Source organism: Myotis nattereri (genome assembly GCF_964212035.1).
Source record: "Myotis nattereri genome assembly, chromosome: 18".
In the NCBI taxonomy this organism is placed as follows: Eukaryota; Metazoa; Chordata; class Mammalia; order Chiroptera; family Vespertilionidae; genus Myotis; species Myotis nattereri.
Window position 1 is genome coordinate 22,302,830 of NC_138093.1, and position 20,169 is coordinate 22,322,998.

Here is a 20,169-nt window from a genome sequence, read left to right on the forward strand (position 1 = left end):
TTTCCCTCTCCTGCCAGCCCCTGGAAACCACAATTCCAATCCATAATTCTATGAGTTTGACTATTTTAGATGCTTCATGTGAGTGTAATCATGCAGTATTGTCCTTCTGTAACTGGCTTATTTCATTGTGTGTCATATCCTCCAGGTTCATACACGTTGTTGTATGTAGCAGAATTTCCTTTTTTTTTTAAGTCTGAATAATATTTCAGTGCCTATATATACCACTTTTTCTCTATCCATTCATTCATTAATGGACATCTATGCTGTTTCTACATGTTGTGACTAGTGTTGCAGTGAATATGGGGGTGCTAATAATCTCTCTGAGATCCTGATTTCAGTTCTTTTGGATGAATACTCAGAAGTGGGGTTGCGGGATCATATATAATAAAGTATATAAAATACACAGAATCCTTTTATATGCTGCATTTAACCATTAGTATTTCTCCATTTTACTAGTCTTTTAAAAAAATATTTTTATTGATTTCAGAGAGGAAGTGAGAGGGAGAGAGATGGAAACATCAGTGATGAGAGGGAATCATTGATCAGCTGCCTCCTGCATGCCCCCAACTTGGGATCGAGCCCACAACCCAGGTATGTGCCCTGACCCGGAATCGTACCATGATCTCTTGGTTCGTGGGTCGATGATCAATCACTGAGCCATGCCAGCTGGCCTGATACAGTCTCCCCCCCCCCCCTTCTTCTTTTCCCTTTTCCTGTCTTATATTGTGAAATATTATGTGTTTATCTCTCCACATTTTTTTCTATGTTCTTATAATCATACACAATAGGTGAATTGAATTTTGAGGGGAGGGAGCATTATTTTCTTTTATGAAAGAGAGGATCATATTACTTGCATTCTTTATTTAAAAAAGTATTATTGATATGCCCATTAGATCAATACTTACAGGTCTAATGCTTTAAGATACCATTAATATTCCATAGAATATACATTTTGTTTATACATATTATATATTTTTTTGTGATTTGAAGATGACCTCTTGTAACACTAATTACTAAGTCTGCCACCTTAATCTTTTAGGAAACCTAATAAAAGAGTAGAAGTGGCCCAACTGAATGATGTGATGGATACTATGCTAGAGAGGGCTGGTGTGGACAATCAGGAGTATACAGGGCCAACTCAGGTAATTGTAAAGATCTGTGTGACCTAGTTAGTGGTTACAAGCATACACTCTGGATGGTAGAATGCCTGTATTGGATCCTGATCCTGCCATTTATTGGCTGGTGACACTGGGCAAGTCATTTAATGTATTTGTGCCTCGTTTTCCTCACCTGTAAATTAGAGATGATAATAATATTTACCTCATAGAGTTGTTGTGGAGATGAATGACATAATGAATGTAAAGGACTGAGAACAGTGCTTGGCATGTGGTAAACCTTGTATAATTAATTGTTAGTACAGTTGACCCTTGAGCAACAGGGTCCATTTATATGTGTCTTTTTTTCAGTAAATAATGTAACATATTTTCTCTTCCTTATGATTTTCTTAATATTTTCTTTTCTTTAGATTACTTTATTGTAAGAATATAGCATATAATACATATATATAGTATATAATACATATAACATACAAAATATGTGTTAATCGACTGTTTATGTTATTGGCAAGGCTCTCGGTCAAGAGTAGACTATTAGTAGTTATGTTTTGGGGAAGTCAAAAGTTGTGCATGGACTTCTGACTGCATGGGGGGTTGTTGCTGCTAACCCCTGCATGGTTCCAGGGTCAACTGTATTATTATTATTATTATTATTACTGTATTTCATTGACTATTAAGCACTATAGATTATTTTGCATACCAGTAAAAAGCACTGCCAATTAAGTTGTGCTTTCTTACCACTTGTAATTTTTATTTTGTGCTTAATGAAAGGGCTCTTTCAATCTTACATAGATATAGATGTTTTATGAAGGCTATTTTTGTTTTATAAATCTTTATTTTTATAGAATTGGAAACATAGTTCAAAATAAGACACTCTTATGTAACCTTTACCCAGATTCACCAATTGTTTACGTTGTGCCCTATACGCTTTGTCATTCTCTCTCCTTCTCTGCGTATCTCTACAAGTATAGTTTTTTCTGAACCATTTTAGAGTAAGCTGAAAACATCATGTCTTTTTATCACCAAACACAATTCAGGGTATATTTCTTTTTTTTTTTTTAATATATATTTTATTGATTTTTTCACAGAGAGGAAGGGAGAGAGATAGAGAGTCAGAAACATCGATGAGAGAGAAACATCGATCAGCTGCCTCCTGCACATCTACTGGGGATGTGCCCGCAACCCAGGTACATGCCCTTGACCGGAATCGAACCTGGGACCCTTCAGTCCGCAGGCCGACGCTCTATCCACTGAGCCAAACCAGTTTCAGCAGGGTATATTTCTTATGGAAGAGGACCTTCTCTTACATATTTGTAATACAGTTTTCAAAATCAGGAAATTTAACATTAATGTGATCAAAATTCAAATTTATCAATTGTCCCTATAATGACTTTCATCACTATTTTTCCCACTCTTTCAGGATCCCAGGATCACACAGTGCTTTTACTTGTCACCTTTCTTTTAAAAAATATATATTTTTATGGATTTCAGAAAGGAAGGGAGAGGGAGAGATAGAAACATCAATGATGAGAGAGAATCATTAATTAGCTGCCTCCTGCACCTCCCCCCCCCCCCCCCCCCCCCCCCGGGGATCAAGCCCGCAACCTAGAAATGTGCCCGAACTAGATATCTAATAGTGACTTCCTGGTTCGTAGGTCAGCACTCAACCTCTGAGCCACACTGGCCAGGCTGTCACTTTTCTTTAGACAACTATAATCTGAAAGAGTTCTTAGCGTTTCTTGATCTTGATATTTAGGAGAACACAGGCCAGTTATTCTGTAGAATGTCCCTCAATTTTGGTTTGTCTGATGTGTAGTCATAATTAGATTCAGGTTTTGTATTTTGGCAGAAATAACATAAAAGTGATATTGTGATCTCAGTGCATCATATAAAGAGGTTCAATGATTAGACACAGATTTTAAAAAGTAAGAAGTCATTTTTATATATAAGTATTTATAACAGAAAATGTAAGTGAAATAAATCAAGGTGTTTCTAAAACTTAGTTCACATTCAGGGTGATTAAATCCTAAAACGTTTTTACTGACAAGACCATAATAAATGCTAATTAACTTACCTTCTGCCAGATGCACAAACTGCTACATACATTGAAGAAGGAACAGACCATTTATAATACAGTATTTCATGAACTTATTCGACAAGTCAGTGTGGACTGTGCAGATAGAGGAGAACTACTGTCCAAAATCAGGTGAGAGCCGTTATTGGAGTATTTCAGAATTTTATATTAGAATTCTGTTTTTATCTCTGCATTTGGGAAAATCACAAAAGTACACTTCTCTGTCCTTTTGATAAGAAGGAGCCTAATTACATTTTCTATAATAAAAATATAGTAGTTGAGAACTTCCTTAAGGTGATTTCTGTTGAGATGCTTGACATCATGTTCTTTTATGATTGGGAGTGAACTGCTATGTGAAATGGTGGAAAAAGTATAGATTCTGAAGCTAGACTGATCTGGTTTCAAATTATCATCTGTTTGTGACCTAGGTAAAAGTGTGAGCCTTATTTTTCTCATCTGTAAATGAAGAAAATAGCTACTATGAAAATTTTCATTTGTTTATTTGATCATTACTCAGTCAGTAATATTTATTGATTGTCTACTCTGTCAAGCATTAAGATGCTTCATTGGATTGTGGTGAGGTTTAAATGAAAGCACAGAATTAGGTACTCAATAAATATAATTGTTATAGATGATGATAATAAATACTATTATTATTATAATCCTCCTCACCACACTGGTACTTTCCAAAAGCTGAAAGAAACAGGAGAATTAAAATACTGGGTTCTGCAGCTTACTTGCTATAGAGTCATATCTGTTTCTCCTGAATGGGCATTAATAATATAAATTTGCCCTATTTGTCCACTATGATTTATGGAAGCTGAGCTCCCCTGTCTGACAGTGCTGAGACACTAGAAGCAAAGCCGTTAATAAGGGACAATCAAGATTAGATACTAAGGAGTAAGTTGTTGAAACATCACCAAGAGCTGGAGAATGCCTAATTAGAATGAGGATAGGGACAACTGAAGTCTGAGGTGTTAACCTAAGAACAAAGCCAGGAGGGATAGGTGAGGAATCCTGGCAGAGGAACTAGATGACCTACAGTGTATCCAAACCTTCCCCTTCTGAGGAGTTGATGTAAGCAGGAGTTTTCTCGCTGACTTTAGGAGTTAGCTTCTAGAGGCCAAAATAGGGTGGGGTTCTATCCCAGGAAGTCTAAACAGAAAGAGACATTCAGGCAAGCCAAAGCTCTTTAAGAAAAGTTGAGTCATACACTAGGGAGACAAAAATACTAACTCCAGAGTTCCGGAGATAGGATCAGAGTAGGTCTTCAAAGCCAAGGATTAGAATAGGGTAAAGTTGGAGTTAAGAATACAAAAGAAGGTGAGAATAGGCAACGAGGTTTCCGGGTGACTGCTGCAAACATTCATGATGTGTTGTGGAATGGCGAAACACTCGTAGGTCCAGAATATTCTAGTGGCCAGCATTTCGTTGTGGTAGGAGCTCTTTTGAAGATCTAGGGCCAACCTTCAATTAGAAAGTCTTTTGTTGTCCTGAGCCCGGTATCTTAGAGCAGCGGTCGCCAACCTTTCAGGCCTCACAGATCACCAGTGGTCCGTGGACCACCGGTTGGCGACCGCTGTCTTAGAGGGTTTTCCCTGTTTCACAAGTTTGTTGTGAGGATCCATTAGAAGGCCCCAGTAAATGGTAACACCACGCATGCCCTGGAAATCATGCTTGGTATCAGCCTCGAACCTCCTCTCTCTGCTTGTTACTGTAGCTTTGTGCTCTGTCTCATTGAGTGCTTTCTAGTCAGCTGGAGTGTGTCTCTGCTTTTCAGGCACCTGCCTCTGAGGCCTGTTGGTGCAGAAGGAGGATTTCATATGGAACAGCATTTCATTATAACTGTTTTGTAGGGGGAAGAATAACTGCCAGATGGGGTGTGAGCCGAACAGGACTCTCCGATGACGCAGAAATAGGGCTGACGCTGTAATTCCTTTTGGTTGATACTATAAATATCTCTGGATGCAGGCACCTGACTTGTTTTCAGTTGTTATTTCCCCCCCACATTTTATTTTGGAAATTTCCAAATACCTATAAAAATCGATTAGCTTTTACTGTGAGTTCATATATACACCTACCACCTAGATTCTGTCATTTTAGTCAACTTGCTTTATCATTTGTCTAGCCATCTAGCCATTCTTTTATTCATCAATTTCATGCACTGCAGAGTAAATTGCAGACATCTGTGTATTTTCCCTTAAACATTTCCACATGAATATTATTAACCAGAGTTTACTGTTAGTCTGTAAGATTTATATGTAAAATTTACATAGACTGAAATGCACAAATCTTGCACTTGTGGACTTTTGACAAATGCATATACTTATAGAGCCCAAACCCTTATAAAGAATTGAGTATTCCCATCACCCCACAAAGTTCCCTAACGCTCTCTCCCAGCAAATACCCACCCCCACTTCTCCAGAAGTTCCTATTTCTTTCCATCTTAGATTAGCTTTGCCTATTTAGGAACTTTCCATAAATGGGATCATGTACTATCTATTGTTTTATGTAAGACATTTCAAGTAGCATGCTTGTGAGATCCATCCATATCGTTGCAGGAATTGGTGGTTGGTTCCTTTTCACTCTGAGTATGGTATGAATGGGGCAAAAACCAGTTTATCTGTCCCCCTATTGATGAACACTAGGTTGTTTCCAGTTTGGGGGGTATTTTGAAAAAAAATACTATGAACATAATTGTTTGAATCTTTAAAATGTACTTTAATTTCTTGGATAAATATGTAGGAGTGAGAGTGCCAGTTCGTAAGGTAGATTCACATTTATTTTTATAAGAAATTGTCATGTCCTTTCCCAAAGTGGTTGTACCATTGTATACTTCCACTGACAATGTAGGAGTGTTCTGGTTACTCCGTATTCTGCTCACATTTGGTTTTGCAAGTCTTTCTATTTTTGACAATTCCGGTGGGTGTGTAATAGTATGTTATTATGGTTTTAACTTGCATTTCCCTGCCAACTGATTATGTTGAGCACTTTTTCATGAGCTTATTGAGGATGTGCTCTTTTTGTGAAATGTTTAAAATGTTTGCCTATATTATTTTTTTTAAATACATTTTATTGATTTTTTATAGAGAGGAAGGGAGAGGGATAGAGTTAGCAACATCGATCAGCTGCCTCCTGCACACCCCCTACTGGGAATGTGCCCGCAACCAAGGTACATGCCCTTGACCGGAATCGAACCTGGGACCCTTCAGTTCGCAGGCTGGCGCTCTATCCACTGAGCCAAACCAGTTAGGGCTATTTGCCTATTTTATTGATTTTTTACAGAGAGGAAGGGAGAGGGATAGAGTCAGAAACATCGATGAGAGAGAAACATCGCTCAGCTGTCTCCTGCACACCCCCTACTGGGGATGTGCCTGCAACCAAGGTACATGCCCTTGACCGGAATCGAACCTGGTACCCTTGAGTCCGCAGGCCGACGCTCTATCCACTGAGCCAAACCGGTTAGGGCCTATTTTAAAATTGTGTTGTTTGTCTCTTTATTATTGAGTTGTAGGATTTCTTTATGTATCTTAGAAACTAGTCTTTTGCTATATGTATAAAATTTCATTTTATATTTACATATATTTTTATGTATTTATATGTCTATTGAGTACTATATACATATACATATTTTTTTATATATTTTTTTATTGATTTCAGAGGGGAAGGAAGAGGCAGAGAGAGAAACATCAGTGATGAGAATCATTGATTGGTTGCCTCCAGCACGCCCTCTACTGGGGATCGAGCCTGCAACCAGGGCATGTGCCCTTGACTAGAATCAAACCTGGGACTCCAGTCCGCAGGCCGACGCTCTATCCACTGAGCCAAACCAGCTAGGGCGAGTGCTGTATATTTTTGTTATTCCTAAAAATATTCCTGAGTTTTGTCCAGGACATGATAAAATTACTTGAAAACAGTTTGATCCTTTTGCGCCTTTAGGTGGGACCAAACAGGGCTCAATTTAGGGCTAATAATTTGTGAATACTACTGAGGCAAGACTTTTCATTGAACTGTATCCAATGTGCCATGAATCATGAGTTTTTCCCATCCGGCTAGTTGGAATAGGCACCATGGGTAGTTTGTTCACATTTATACCTTGGTCGTTACTTAGCTGAATGCTTAAGGGGAACCCTCTGCAGACTTCCAGAGGTCTCTTTCTGTGCAGCTCCTTTCTCTCTGGTACCTGTCCTTTGAACTCTAATCCCTTTGATCTCTCCAGACTCAGCTCTGTCTCCTTACCTCAGTCCAGTGAGAGCAGCCACAGGGTTTATTTTTCTGAACTCTCAGGTGTCACTGTCTTTCATGGTATGATAGCCAGTGTTTCGATAATGGTTTCACATATTTTGTCTTTTGTTGTTGTCATTATTTTAGGCCAGAGACTAAATTTAGTTCCACTGTATTTCTTTTTATAATTGTTGTATCTGTACCACAGTCCTTTGTATAGAATAATGTTCTTCGTAAGTTTTAGAGAAAAAATGACCAGTGATGACCTCTTTGATGAACGCCTGTTCTCCATTCTCTGTTTTCTCTTTCTGCAACTCTGATTAGATTTATATTAGACATTCTCATTCTATGCTCTTTGTCTCTTAATCTCCTTTTTATAATTTCTATTTCCTTGTCTCTGTGCTGCATTCTGGGTAATTTTCCCCAGGCCATTAATATCCTCTTGAGCTAGCTATACTCCTATAACCCATCTGTTGAGTTTACCATTCAATAATTATATCTTTCATATTTAATAAGTTTTTATTACTTATTAATATTTAGATTCCATATTTTGTTTCTCAAATATTTCATGCATAGTTTTATAGTCTAAATCTGGTAATCCTAATATATGAAGACCGTCAGTATGTAAACCTGTTTTTTGGTTCATCTGAGTCTCATTCATAATAGTTTATTTATATAAGTATTTTGCAGTTTTTGCTTAAGTGGCTAATGCTTGGCTAATCTTAATCATTAAATACTCAGGACATAAATCATGGGTACCTCCTGAAGGGAGTATTTGCATTTTCTCCCTTCTGGAATCCTGGATTGATGCAGTAGTTCTACACTCAGGTCTCCCACTTTAAAGATGCCTGAGACTTAGTTTCTGGGACCCATGTTGGTGTTTTTACTGGGGCAACCCTGACTTTGGGTTTGCCTAATAAATATTGCGTACCACTTCCTATTCCATGCTTAGCTTATGGTATTTTGTTTGTTGTTTTGTTTTTTATTCCTAGAGAAATTTTTTTTCTTCCTGAAAGCCTATTAATGCTTCAAAAAGTATGCTGTAGCATGGATATAGTTGTTGTGTAATGAGAAGGCCCTGCTATATTAGTAGGAGGGGAAATCCTGAAGGTGTTCTTAAAATTGGTTATTTCCTGATCTGTGACTTGCATATTAAGCTAATAAACTCTCACTTTAAGTGTTTAAATCTTTCTGCCTGAGGGTAACTGACCATTCCAACTCAAATATATTATAATTTTGGGGTCTCAGGGTTAGGATAAAATACCTCAATCACTTTTAATATAAATGAAGACTGCTCAGTTACGGTATTTGTAATTTATCATCTGTAATCATTTCCAAATATTTTGTTTGGTTTTATTCAGAAACAAAAGAAACAACTTTGTATTTAAGGTTTTTGGTTTTTGTTTGTTTGTTTTTTAATGTTTACACGAGGATATTTTTTCCATTGATTTTTAGAAAGAGTGGGAAGGGGGGGTTGGAGAGAGAGAGAGAGACATCGAGGTGAGAGAGACACTTTGATTGTCTCCCGCATGCGCCCCCACTAGGGGCTGGGGTTTGAACCTGTAACCAAGGTACCTGCCCTTGGTACATTCCCTTGTCCAGGAATCGAACCTGAGACCCTTTAGTCTATGATTACAGATGATAACCACTGAGAAAACTGGCAAGGGCAGGTCCTTTTTTCTTTTTTAAATAGTGGTTACATTTTGGTCAGTTTGAGGAAAATGGTTTTATTCACAGATTCAACTATTGGTAAAAATTCCACTATATTCAAGGCACTCTGTTAGATGTTATAAATATGGAAGACATGGTTCTTACCCTGATAGAGTGTTTACTTTAGAAGAAGGGAAAGAAAGACATCCTGTTTTGTTTTGCATCTCAGGTGTTCCAGTTATGACCGGTTAAAATTCTCCAAGGTTCATTCATGTGTATGAGCATAGTAGGAATGCACAGCCTGAACCCCTTTCTTTTTCTGTATTTGTGTCTGTCCAGCGTTTCTCTAACATTACTTTGTCTCTCGTGTTTTCGCTCCTTTTTCCTTTTCTTCTGCATGATGTCTTGGTGTCCTTCTTTATCACGCAGAGAACGGTATGTACAAATGCTTGACCAAATCGCCCGGCAGATGATTGACTTCTACAAGGACTTGGTAACTCAGCGACTGATGGATCAGCGCATTTTGCAAGAATTGTACAATTTTAAGAGTGTGATTGAGGAACTGTCCAGGTAAAAACTGATTATCTTAAGCACAAAAGTCAAAGCCGTGTCTCTAAAGTGAGTCAGGAATATTCAGGGAAAGTAGAATGGTTAAAGGTGAGGACTTTTGTTTTCTTTTCATGTTTCGCAATAGAACAGAAAGGACTGGATATAGATGTAGATGTAGATATAGATATGTAGTCATGGGTTACACAGGTTAACACAAAAGTAGGGCTCTGTGTGTATTCAGTAGGGAAAAGAGATCTTCTTCCGTCTAAGATAGAGTTGTTTATCAGGTTTACAGAGCAGTGCCTTGATTACGGATGTTAAGGTTCAAATGCCAAAGAGAACAAGCATTATATAGCAATCAAAGTCGGTGATCACCTAAATTCATAGCAAGATATTAGTGGCAAGAATGAAGAGGGTGGGATAGGCAGGTCTGAGGGTAGGACAGAGCAGCCTGGAGGCCTTGCCTGTCAGCACCTACCTTCACCCCATTCTAGAGGATACCCCCACATTTTCTTTCTGTCTTTTCTAGCCAGCCTGATTCCATTGACAAACCTGGCAAGATTCTATCCAGATGTACACTAGGTTTATTGATTTGTTTTGTAAGGTGGAAAAACTAGGAAGAGATGTACAGTGATAACTGTGAAGATTCCTGAGTGTAAATCTGATTTTCCTGGGTAGAAAGTTTTGGAAATCTTTATGATTATAAAATTTCTTTGCTTTATTTCAGGGAGCTGTGTCTGGTTCGGGCACATGATGTGAAGTTAACAAAGGAAGCAGAGAAAACCCACCATGATTTGGCACAAGCTCTTTTAGATGCTGAAAAGAATGCCAAGTGAGTTACCAAATGTTTGTCATTATGTCATACTTGCTTCACACTTTATTTCAAAATTTTCTAGAAACATTTGAAGGTTTCTTAAAATTACAACAGTGTAAAATTTATTATGTATATTAACTCCTCCAGGCACTGTTGTAATGCACATCTTGTAGATGTGTAACGTCTTCCTGAGTGATCGTCTTCCAGGGGTGTATACCTGGAAGTGGAATTACTGCGTCATGTGATACGCATAGCCTTGTCTTGCTAGATGTTGCCAAATATTCCACAGAGTAGTTGCACCGGTATATGTCCACTCATCAGCACGGGAGAGTTGCCTTTTGCCCATATCTTATTAATTGCATAGGTATGAAAAGATACCTGGTTTTTGTTTGCATTTTCGTAATGAATAGTGTGAGTCTAGTTTTGGGGAGAGGATTTTAGTGATTCTACTATGGTCTTAATGTTTTATTCTCTGTTTGGGGTTAGCAGTTTTTTTTCTGTAAAGGGTCAAATGGTGAGATACGGTTTCTGATACAATTAATCAATTCTGCCTCTGTAATGTGCCATTGTAGTTTGAAAGCAGCCAGGGTTCAATAACAAAACATGGCTGTGTTCCAATAAAACTTTATTTGAATTTGTAAAACTTTCATGTGTCAGTGATGTATTCTTCTATTTTTTTTAACTATTGAAAAATATAAAAAGTAAAATTAAATATATAAAGTTCTTAGCTCATGTATTATACAAGAAACAAGTAGTGGGCCAGGTTTAACCCACAGGCCATAGATTGCTGACCTCTATTTAATTTCATTTTCTGTTAGAATTCTAATTACTAGAAGCACTTGGGTATGTATCAAAAGATGTGTCTAATTGCATTTTTAAATTTTTATTTAGTTGACTTAAAATATTTTTTTAACATAGAAGCAGTACATATACCTTATAAGAACATTAGAAAACACAAACAAGCAAAAATGAATAAAACAATATTACAATCTGACTGACTCTGTTGTAATAACCTGGTTATTATTTAACAGGAAAGAGAAAAGGGAAGTCTAGACACAGGCATGCCATTTATTCAGCTTTGCCAAAAGCTGCATTTAACATTCTCCAAGTCTGTTCCCCGCTGATTGATGGAGGAAGGGGCTAGAAAAAGGCGATTTAGACACATGCCCAATAAAGGTCCAAGTGACATGGGAAGGTGCTTGCTCATCAGTCACACCTGAAACAGGTAATTGGCCAGGATGGGTGTGGCCATTACAAGCTCGAGAAATCTAAATATATAAACTTCCCAACCAAGGAAGTTCCCTCTCGCTCTCTTGGCCTGGCTCCTGTGACTCCTGTTGCAGGGCGCGATCCCCTGCACCCATGTGGACTAAGGGACTTTAATTAGCTTGGATGCTGAACCAAACCCAGCTGCAGCATGGATGGAAGCTCTGGACACTGGCCTTATTTCTGGTTCTGCTGAAACCCCAGCTGCACCTTTTCCAGGGCTGGCTTAAGGGTGCAGGGGACTTTGAAACCCGAGAAATATAACTCTATGCCAATAAATTGGCCACATCTCATCCTACTGTAGGGGCTTCTGCAGATGCTTATTTCAGTGGCACCCCAACAACCTCCACCTCATTCCTACTTATGTCTGGGAAATGTGGCCCATGAGTTCCTCCAACATCATTACCACCCATAGATTATTGCTGTAAATATCTTAATGTATATTCTTGCGGACACTTTTTCTTTGTACATGTAAACACATGCATTTTTAAAAACCAAAAGTGGTAATGTATATACTATTAAATAGCCTACTAGAGGCCCAGTGCACAAAATTCATGCACTGGAGGGGTAGGGGGGAAGCGGGGGTCCCTTAACCCCGCCTGCACCCTTTCACAGTCTGGGACCCCTCAGGGGATGTCTGACTGCCTGCTCGCTGCTCCTTACCTCTTGGCTTGCTGCTCCCACCACCGCCGCTGCACTCGCCAGCTGTGAACCCAGCTTCTGGCTGAGTGGCCCTCCCCCTGTGGGAGTGCACTGACCACCAGGGAGCAGCTCCTGCATTGAGCGTCTGCCCCCTGGTGGTCAGTGCACATCATAGTGACCGGTAATTTTGGTCATTCTGCTGTAACGGTCGCTTAGGCTTCTATTATGTAGACTAGGGGCCCAGTGCACAAATTTGTGCACCTTGAAAGGAACTGTGGGCCGCGAGGCTGCAGTCGGCATGGGGCGGGTCTCGGCCCATCCTCTGTGCCCTGGCCCGGCCCCTCCCGCTGCAACCCCTGATCCCCTGTCTGCTGGCAGCTCCGCTCCCACCGATGCCGCTCCCACGCACTGACGGTGCCAGCCCCACTTGCACCTGCTAAAAGTGTGGAGCGATTGGAGCCAGTGCCAGCCAGTAGGGAGTGTGTAGGAGGCAGCTGATCGATGTTTCTAACTCTCTATCCCTCTCCCTTCCTCTCTGTAAAAAATCAATACAATATATTTAAAAAAGAAAAACACAGATATATATAAAATCTGAATTTAAAAAGATCCTTTTATTCTAATTTATTTTTTACTAGGATGAGAAGGGGTACCTTGATCATTTTTTGCCCACTAAATGCTCTACTATTTAGAATAGTGGATTTAGCCTTCTTATCTTAATGGATAACTGTACTATACTTTGTCTTCTGTCCTCATACTTCTAATACTATCTCTCCATCCTCTTTCTGAAGCTGATGACCTTGCTTTATAAAAAGTAGAAGGAACCAGGTGGGTACTGGAAATACCAGGGGGAACATTTTGTAAGGTACATGATTGTCTAACATGCTGCGGGCCCAGATGGGACCATCACCGGCAGTGGGTGCAAGCAGCAGCTGCTGGCCCCAATCTTCCCTCAGGAGCTGGGGGAGGTGGAGAAGCCCTGAGGGGTGATTGGGGCCATAGCCGCCACTCGCACCCGCTGATGGCACCAAGCAATCGGGCCAGTGCTGGGCGCCTACAGTGGGTGCGAGAGGTGGCTCTGGCACCAGTAGTGGTGTGAGCGAGGCCAGCGCCGGCAGCACGTGTAAGTGCTGGACAAGACTGCGGCACACAGGAGCAAAGAATTTTCAGTAACCTCCAGAGGCTCACCCCGCTGGCAGTAACTGGCGCCCCACCTTGGTCTGGCCACTCACCTGCTCCACTAGCCCGCCGTGGCTGATGCCCACCATGTTCCACACACGCCACCTGGTGGTCAGCGCATGTCATAACGACTGGTTGTTCAGTTGTTCCGGTTGTTCTGCCAGTCTATTTGCATATTAGCCTTTTATTATATAGGAATTTTTTAGTCAACAGTCTCTACCTATTTCAATAAATTTTCACTTCATAAATTGCCCAGGTCATATTGAACTTTTCCTGATTATTGCCAAAATATATTTTGCATTTGGTTGTACAAATCTGTATTCAATCTAAGACCACACCTTGCATCTTGTTTTATGTCCCTTTTAATCCAGCATAGTCCTCTGATTTTTTTTTGAACTTGTTGAAGTGTGACTATATTTTTTAAATGTTAAGAAAAACACAGAGCCCTGACTGGTTTGGCCCCGTGGATAGACCATCGACCTGCAGACTCAAGGGTCCCAGGTTCGATTCCAGTCAAAGGCATGTACTTTGGTTGCGGGCACATCCCCAGTGGGAGTGTGCAGGAGGCAGCTGATTGATGTGTCTCTCTCATCGATGTTTCTGGCTCTCTATCCCTCTCCTTTCCTCTCCGTGAAAAATCAATAAAAAATATTTAAAAAAAGAAAAAGATAAAATTTATTTCGTCCTTTTATTCCCCTTCTTTCTAGTTTTAGAAGATATTTTGTTCTTATAATGGACATTAGCACAAAGGAAGTTCTAGTTTATTTGTTTATTCATTCAGCAAATACCTGTTTAATATATGCCAGGTAGTGTTCAAAACTAAACAAAACTAAAAAACCTTTGCCCTTATAGTAGATTCACTAAACCCCCCCCCCAAAAAAATCTCAACTTACACTACTAATTACGAAAATGCAAACAAAAGCCAGATGTATTTTCATACCTATCCAATTAATAAGATAAGGACAAAAAGCAACTCTCATATACTGATGAATGTATATATACTGGTGGGGGAGGCAACCAAGCAATGTGTTTCTCTCATATTGATGTTTTTCTCTCTCTTTCCCTCCCCCCCCACCCCCTTCCACACTCTGAAAAATCAATGGAAAAATATCCTCGGGTGAGGATTACCAAACAGAATAATACTTTTTGCTGGTAATTGATTACTTTATTGAAAATTTGGAAAATACAGAAACATAAGGATGTAAAGAACATTCATAATTCTTTTTCTTAGAGTTAATTACTATTAATATTTTGATATATTTTTTTCTATGTACTTTTTTTTTTAAATATATATTTTATTGACTTATTACAGAGAGGAAGGGAGAGAGATAGAGAGCTAGAAACATCAACGAGAGAGAAACATCGATCAGCTGTCTCCTGCACATCTCCCACTGGGGATGTGCAACCCAGGTACGTGCCCTTGACCGGAAACGAACCTGGGACCTTTCAGTCCGCAGGCCGACGCTCCATCCACTGAGCCAAACCGGCTTCGGCATTCTATGTACTTTTTATAAAAATGAGGTCAAAATGTATAATTTTATCTTTTGGATTTTCTCATTTTATTATTTTATATTATTTTTTTAAATATATTTTTCTTGATTTCAGAGAGGAAGGGAGAGGGAGAGTATAGGGGTTCCTGTTCGGGTTCCAGCTATGGGGGGGATGGTGTTCTCTCTTCTTGCGACCAGAACAGAGAGAGAGAACTCGGGGGTTGATGAAAATCTTGAATAGAACTTGATGAGGTTAAGGAAAATGGAATAAAACAAGACTGAAACAGAAATAGAGGAAAGCTGGGACCAGGTGTGGCGTCTGCTCTCTGATAGATGAACAGGGCTCAGAGCCAGCACAACAACCTTTATTTATAGCCAAATACCAGGAAGTTTTACTAAGGGTAAATAAAAGGGGGAATGTGTGCATTCTTGTAACTTCCTCATAAATAGTCACCTCCGGGTGGGGCCGAATCGCATTCATTCCTGGTGCTTGACTAGATTTAGATAAGAACCTATTTCCCAGCACCTGGCTTTGAAGGTCAACTGAGGCATTCCCACCTCTTGGCTGGATATACCCCCAGGATAAGGCTCTGCCTTCATCATGGGTTCAGTGGACATGAATTTAAAAGAAAGCCAGCGCCTTCAATGGCAGGGGGCCTTCCACAGGAGAGAGAGAGGGAAACATCAATGATGAGAGAAAATCATTGATTAGCTGCCTCCTGCACACCTCTTAGTGGGGATTGAGCCCGCAACCCCGGCATATGCCCTTGACTGGAATCAAACCTGGGACCTATCAGTCTGCAGGCTGATGCTCTACCCACTAAGCCATTTGATTTTCTCAAATATTTTCCAAGTACCAAAGTATTAAGAACATGATCTTTAACTACAGAGTATTTTTTATCATAAAGCTGCATCATATTTTATTTTGCCAATCCCTCATTGTTGGACTTTGAGGTTGTTTCTCAATTTTTTTGTTTTGCTATTTTAAACAAGGGTCAATAATTCTCTTTTTAAAATAGAGGTCTAACTTTCAGATAGTAAAGTGCACAGATCTTAAGGATACAGCTTGTGGAATTTCTGTATTTGTATTTATCTGTGTGACACCTCGGGTGGTTCATATTTTTCTCAGGTAATTGAAAAATGGAACCTCCAAGTAGAATGAGGCTTCAGGAACTGATGCCAGTGACCCCTGACTTTCAGCAAAATGGAAAGAATTCTGCTTTGCTGACTTTTAATCCATGTAGCGAAGTTAATATTCCTCAGGAGGATGTGTTTTAAAAGGTTTATCAAATGCTTCTATTCATTTTACTACTTCTGTGTTTGTATTTAATCTCAGAAGGGCTTTTAATTCTAAGAGAAGCTTCAGTGTAGGTTAGAAGGAAAAGTTATGTTCTTGTAAACACAAAGGAAACATTTAAGAAGAAGGTACTTAATTATACTTAACTTTTGGTTGGTTGGTTGGTTGAGAATTTCTTTTCACGGCAAGTGAATTTCTTTAAATCTTATACTAATTACATGTAATTTTAAAATGTAATGTCTCACAATGATTGGGCTTTATGCCTTTAGTAAAGAATCCTGAGTCTATGAGAAATACAAGTTTAACAATAACACTACGGTATTATTGCTACTTGTTTTCTAAAATTGTTACTAGATACAGTGTTATATTATTGGAATACCATGTTGTGAAAATTCTATTAGAAGAATATAATGAAAAATATTTTGAACAGGAAACAGTATATTGAACTTTTTACTTTAACTTTTGTGAGATTTTTTAATGAATTATGAATATTTTTCTTATGTTTCCATTATCAAAATATCCAGCAATTATACTATAATTACCTTATGATCAGTTTTAAAGGGACAACTTGCTTTTTTTTAAAAAGAAAAAGTTCTTCTTTTGAAAAAATGTCCTACATAGCTGTTTCTTACTTTTTCCTTTAGAATTGTGGAAGAGTACCATGACCTATATATGTTACAAAGAGGAAGGTTGGAGAACGATATTAAACAACTAATGGCAGAAAGAGATATCTGGAGCACAGCCACTTATGAATTGGCCCTAAAGGTTGGTTCATCAGGAATCATCAACTGAACTTCTTTATGGTTTGAATAAAATGTCATTTTACAAATTTCAATTGGACAAAAAAGTTAAAAAAAGATGGGTGGGAGTCAAGGAGAGGAGGGCAAAGGGGTAAAAACAGGGAACATTTATAATACTCTCAACAATAAAAATAAATTTAAAAAAGAAGAAGAATAGAAATATGAAGATGCATATTTAATTGATGAATAAGGTAGATGTTATGAACCCTGGAAAGGGAAAGTTATATTTTTTGTTTGTTTGTTTCTTTACTATTGGGTGCCTGGCTATTGCCCACAAAAAGGGTTCTTTTTTTTCCCCCACCAGAATCTATGAAGTATGAGCAAGAATCTTCTATTTTTCTGAAGTGTTAAGTGTGTGCTGTTAAGTTGCTTATTCTCACATCTGGGACTTAGAAACTTAATAGCAAATTATGACCTGGAACAGATTCAGATTTTTGTCCCATTTTCCTCTGGAATAGTCAGAACTTATCAAGGTCACATTGTTCTATCCTGATCCAGAATTTAAAAGGGACGTTGTCACGCCCAGAGGAAATAGTCATGACAGCAAATGTATAAGAAACAAATCCAGGAGCTAGGCATTTTCAGTAGGAAAAATAAAGAAGACAAGTGAGTTCCCTCGCTCCAGAAGTATTTGAACAGTAGAGAACTGACTGCCAGCAGAGGGTTCTGTAAAAGAATGCCTTGAATTGATGGGGCTTTGTGTTAGATCACCCCTAAAGTTCCTTCCAACAGGAAACGACAGCTAGCATGTCCACTCCCTGGAAATAAGGACTTTATTTCTTTTGTTTACAGCTACATGGACAGTGTCTAAAACAGTCATTCATTGAATGACTATATACTGGTAATTGATTCCGTGTATCAGTGGTTCTCAGAGTATGACCTCTTGGGAGTCTATGAGACCTTTACATGACGTCAAAACGACTTTCATCTTTTCTCTTTCTTTCTTCTTTTCTTTCCTTAAAAACTACTTTCATCTTAATGCTGGAATGTTATTTGCCTTTTTCACTGTCATTCTCACATGAGTGTAGTGGATTTCTTTGAAGTTACATGATATGGAATATTGCAACAAATTGAATGCAAAAGCAAATATGAAAATTCCGCTCTATTCTATTAAAGAAATTGTTTTTAAATGTGAAAGTGGTAATCTTTTCTCCAATTTTTTTGTTTTGGAAAATAAAATTATTTTTTCATAAAAATGTTATTTTAATGTATGTTAATTTATTGCTACATTTAAGTGAATTAACATGGATTTTTAATAATTTCAGTTTTAACTTGCAATATAGTAAATACCAATAGATAAAATCATGTATAGAAAAGCTCTTTGAAGTTTTCAGTAATTATTAAGAGTATGACATTTTTGTGTGTGTGTGTGTTTTAATATATTTTTTATTGATATCAGAGAGGAAAAGAGAGGGAGAAATAGAAACATCAATGATGAGAAAAATCACTGATTGGCTGCCTCCTGCACACCCCACACTGGGGATCGAGCCCACAACCTGGGCATATGCCCTTGATCAGAATCAAACCCAGGACCCTTCCGTCTGCAGGCCGACGGTCTATCCACTGAGCCAAACCGGCTAGGGCTATAATGGGTATTTGGTATCAAATTGTGTGAGAATTTCTGCTATATACTATACACAAATGTTCGTGTACTGGGCCTCCAGTCCTATTATAATGGATAAGAAAAATTAATCTCAAATAGATTAAATAACATTCCCCCCACTTTTCTCCCTTTCTCTCTAGGAACTTCTTTATCAATTTGGTTCTAGTTTAGTAGTTTTAGAAAATATAAATTTGTGATTCAAACTAATTCATGATTTATATAAGTCATTGTGATTGAGTTCATAGTTCAATGTAAAAGTGGTTTGAGTTTAATAAATTAAAGTGGTTTGTTAATGATTTAGGACCTTAATTTCAGTTCTTTTTAATATAGGTAATTCAAAAAAATAGAGTCATTTTGGCTAAAAACCTTTACCTCAATGAAAAAGCCTGGAATAAATATGCTAAGCATTTCATCATACTGCTGTCAACAAAGGTAAACCTCAGTTCACGTAACTTATGGAAAAAGAGACTCCAACTGTTGAGGGTTGAGACTATAAGAGGCTTTTGCTAAATTTATAGATTAAATTTTAAGTATAGTTTTACATTTGTGCTTTATTGTGGCAGAATGAAAAATCGAAGGAAAGGTGAATAAAGGTCTTCTAATTAAAGCAAGTTAAGCAGTTTATCTGAGTTAATAACACTGTAAATGTTGTTTATAGTTACTCTATTTATTAAACTAAAAAAGTTGTGATGAGCTGTGTTTATTGAAATAGTTGTATTATCGATGCATTCTCTGCAATTTAATGGGTAAGTTCAGTGAGCACACTAGGTTGCAAAGGAGGAAAGTGGTACCCAGTGTTTCTAGAGTCAAACCATTTACCCTAGTCATTTTATTAATTCTTTTGGCAATCTATACCAGTGGTCGGCAAACCGTGGCCCGTGAGCCACATGCGGCTCTTTGGCCCCTTGAGTGTGGCTCTTCCACAAAATACCACGTGCAGGCGCGCATGTACAGTGCGATTGAAACTTCGTGGCCCATGCGGAGAAGTCGGTATTTTGTGGAAGAGCCACACTCAAGGGGCCAAAGAGCCGTATGTGGCTCGCAAGCTGCAGTTTGCCGACCACTGATCTATACTAATAAAAGGGTAATATGCTAATTAGACTGGATAGACTGGATATCTTCCGGACATCCTTCCAGACAAAGCCGCAGCGGCTGTGAGGGCTGAGGAGGGCCGAGGAGGGCTGGCAGCTGCTGTGGCTGTGAGGGCTGGCAGTGGCAGCAGCAGCGGGATGATGAGGGCAGTGCCTTCCCCTGATTGGCCCAGTCACCTCCTGCAGAGGGTGGCTAGACTGTAGCTTAGGCATGGGTGGCCAGCCTAAGCCATCAGTAGGACATCTCACAGCTCCCAGATTGTGAGGGGGGCAGGCCGAGCTGAGGGACGCCCCCTCCAGTGCACAAATTTTCATGTACCGGGCCTCCAGTCCTATTATAATGGATAAGAAAAATTAATCTCAAATAGATTAAATAAC

General features: G+C 38.9%; 1 protein-coding gene across 1 annotated transcript in view; it reads left to right on the top strand.

Moving 5' to 3' along the window:
• Positions 1 to 20,169, top strand: part of AXDND1 (axonemal dynein light chain domain containing 1) — a gene marked incomplete at its 5' end in the record, with an annotated part of 54,779 nt that overhangs the window by 8,592 nt on the left and 26,018 nt on the right. Inside the window, 6 exons of the mRNA XM_081113287.1 lie at positions 1,040 to 1,142; positions 3,200 to 3,321; positions 9,493 to 9,633; positions 10,340 to 10,444; positions 16,942 to 17,062; positions 19,031 to 19,132. Of these exons, the coding sequence (XP_080969413.1) occupies positions 1,040 to 1,142; positions 3,200 to 3,321; positions 9,493 to 9,633; positions 10,340 to 10,444; positions 16,942 to 17,062; positions 19,031 to 19,132 (694 nt within the window). The remainder of the gene's footprint in view (positions 1 to 1,039; positions 1,143 to 3,199; positions 3,322 to 9,492; positions 9,634 to 10,339; positions 10,445 to 16,941; positions 17,063 to 19,030; positions 19,133 to 20,169) is intronic.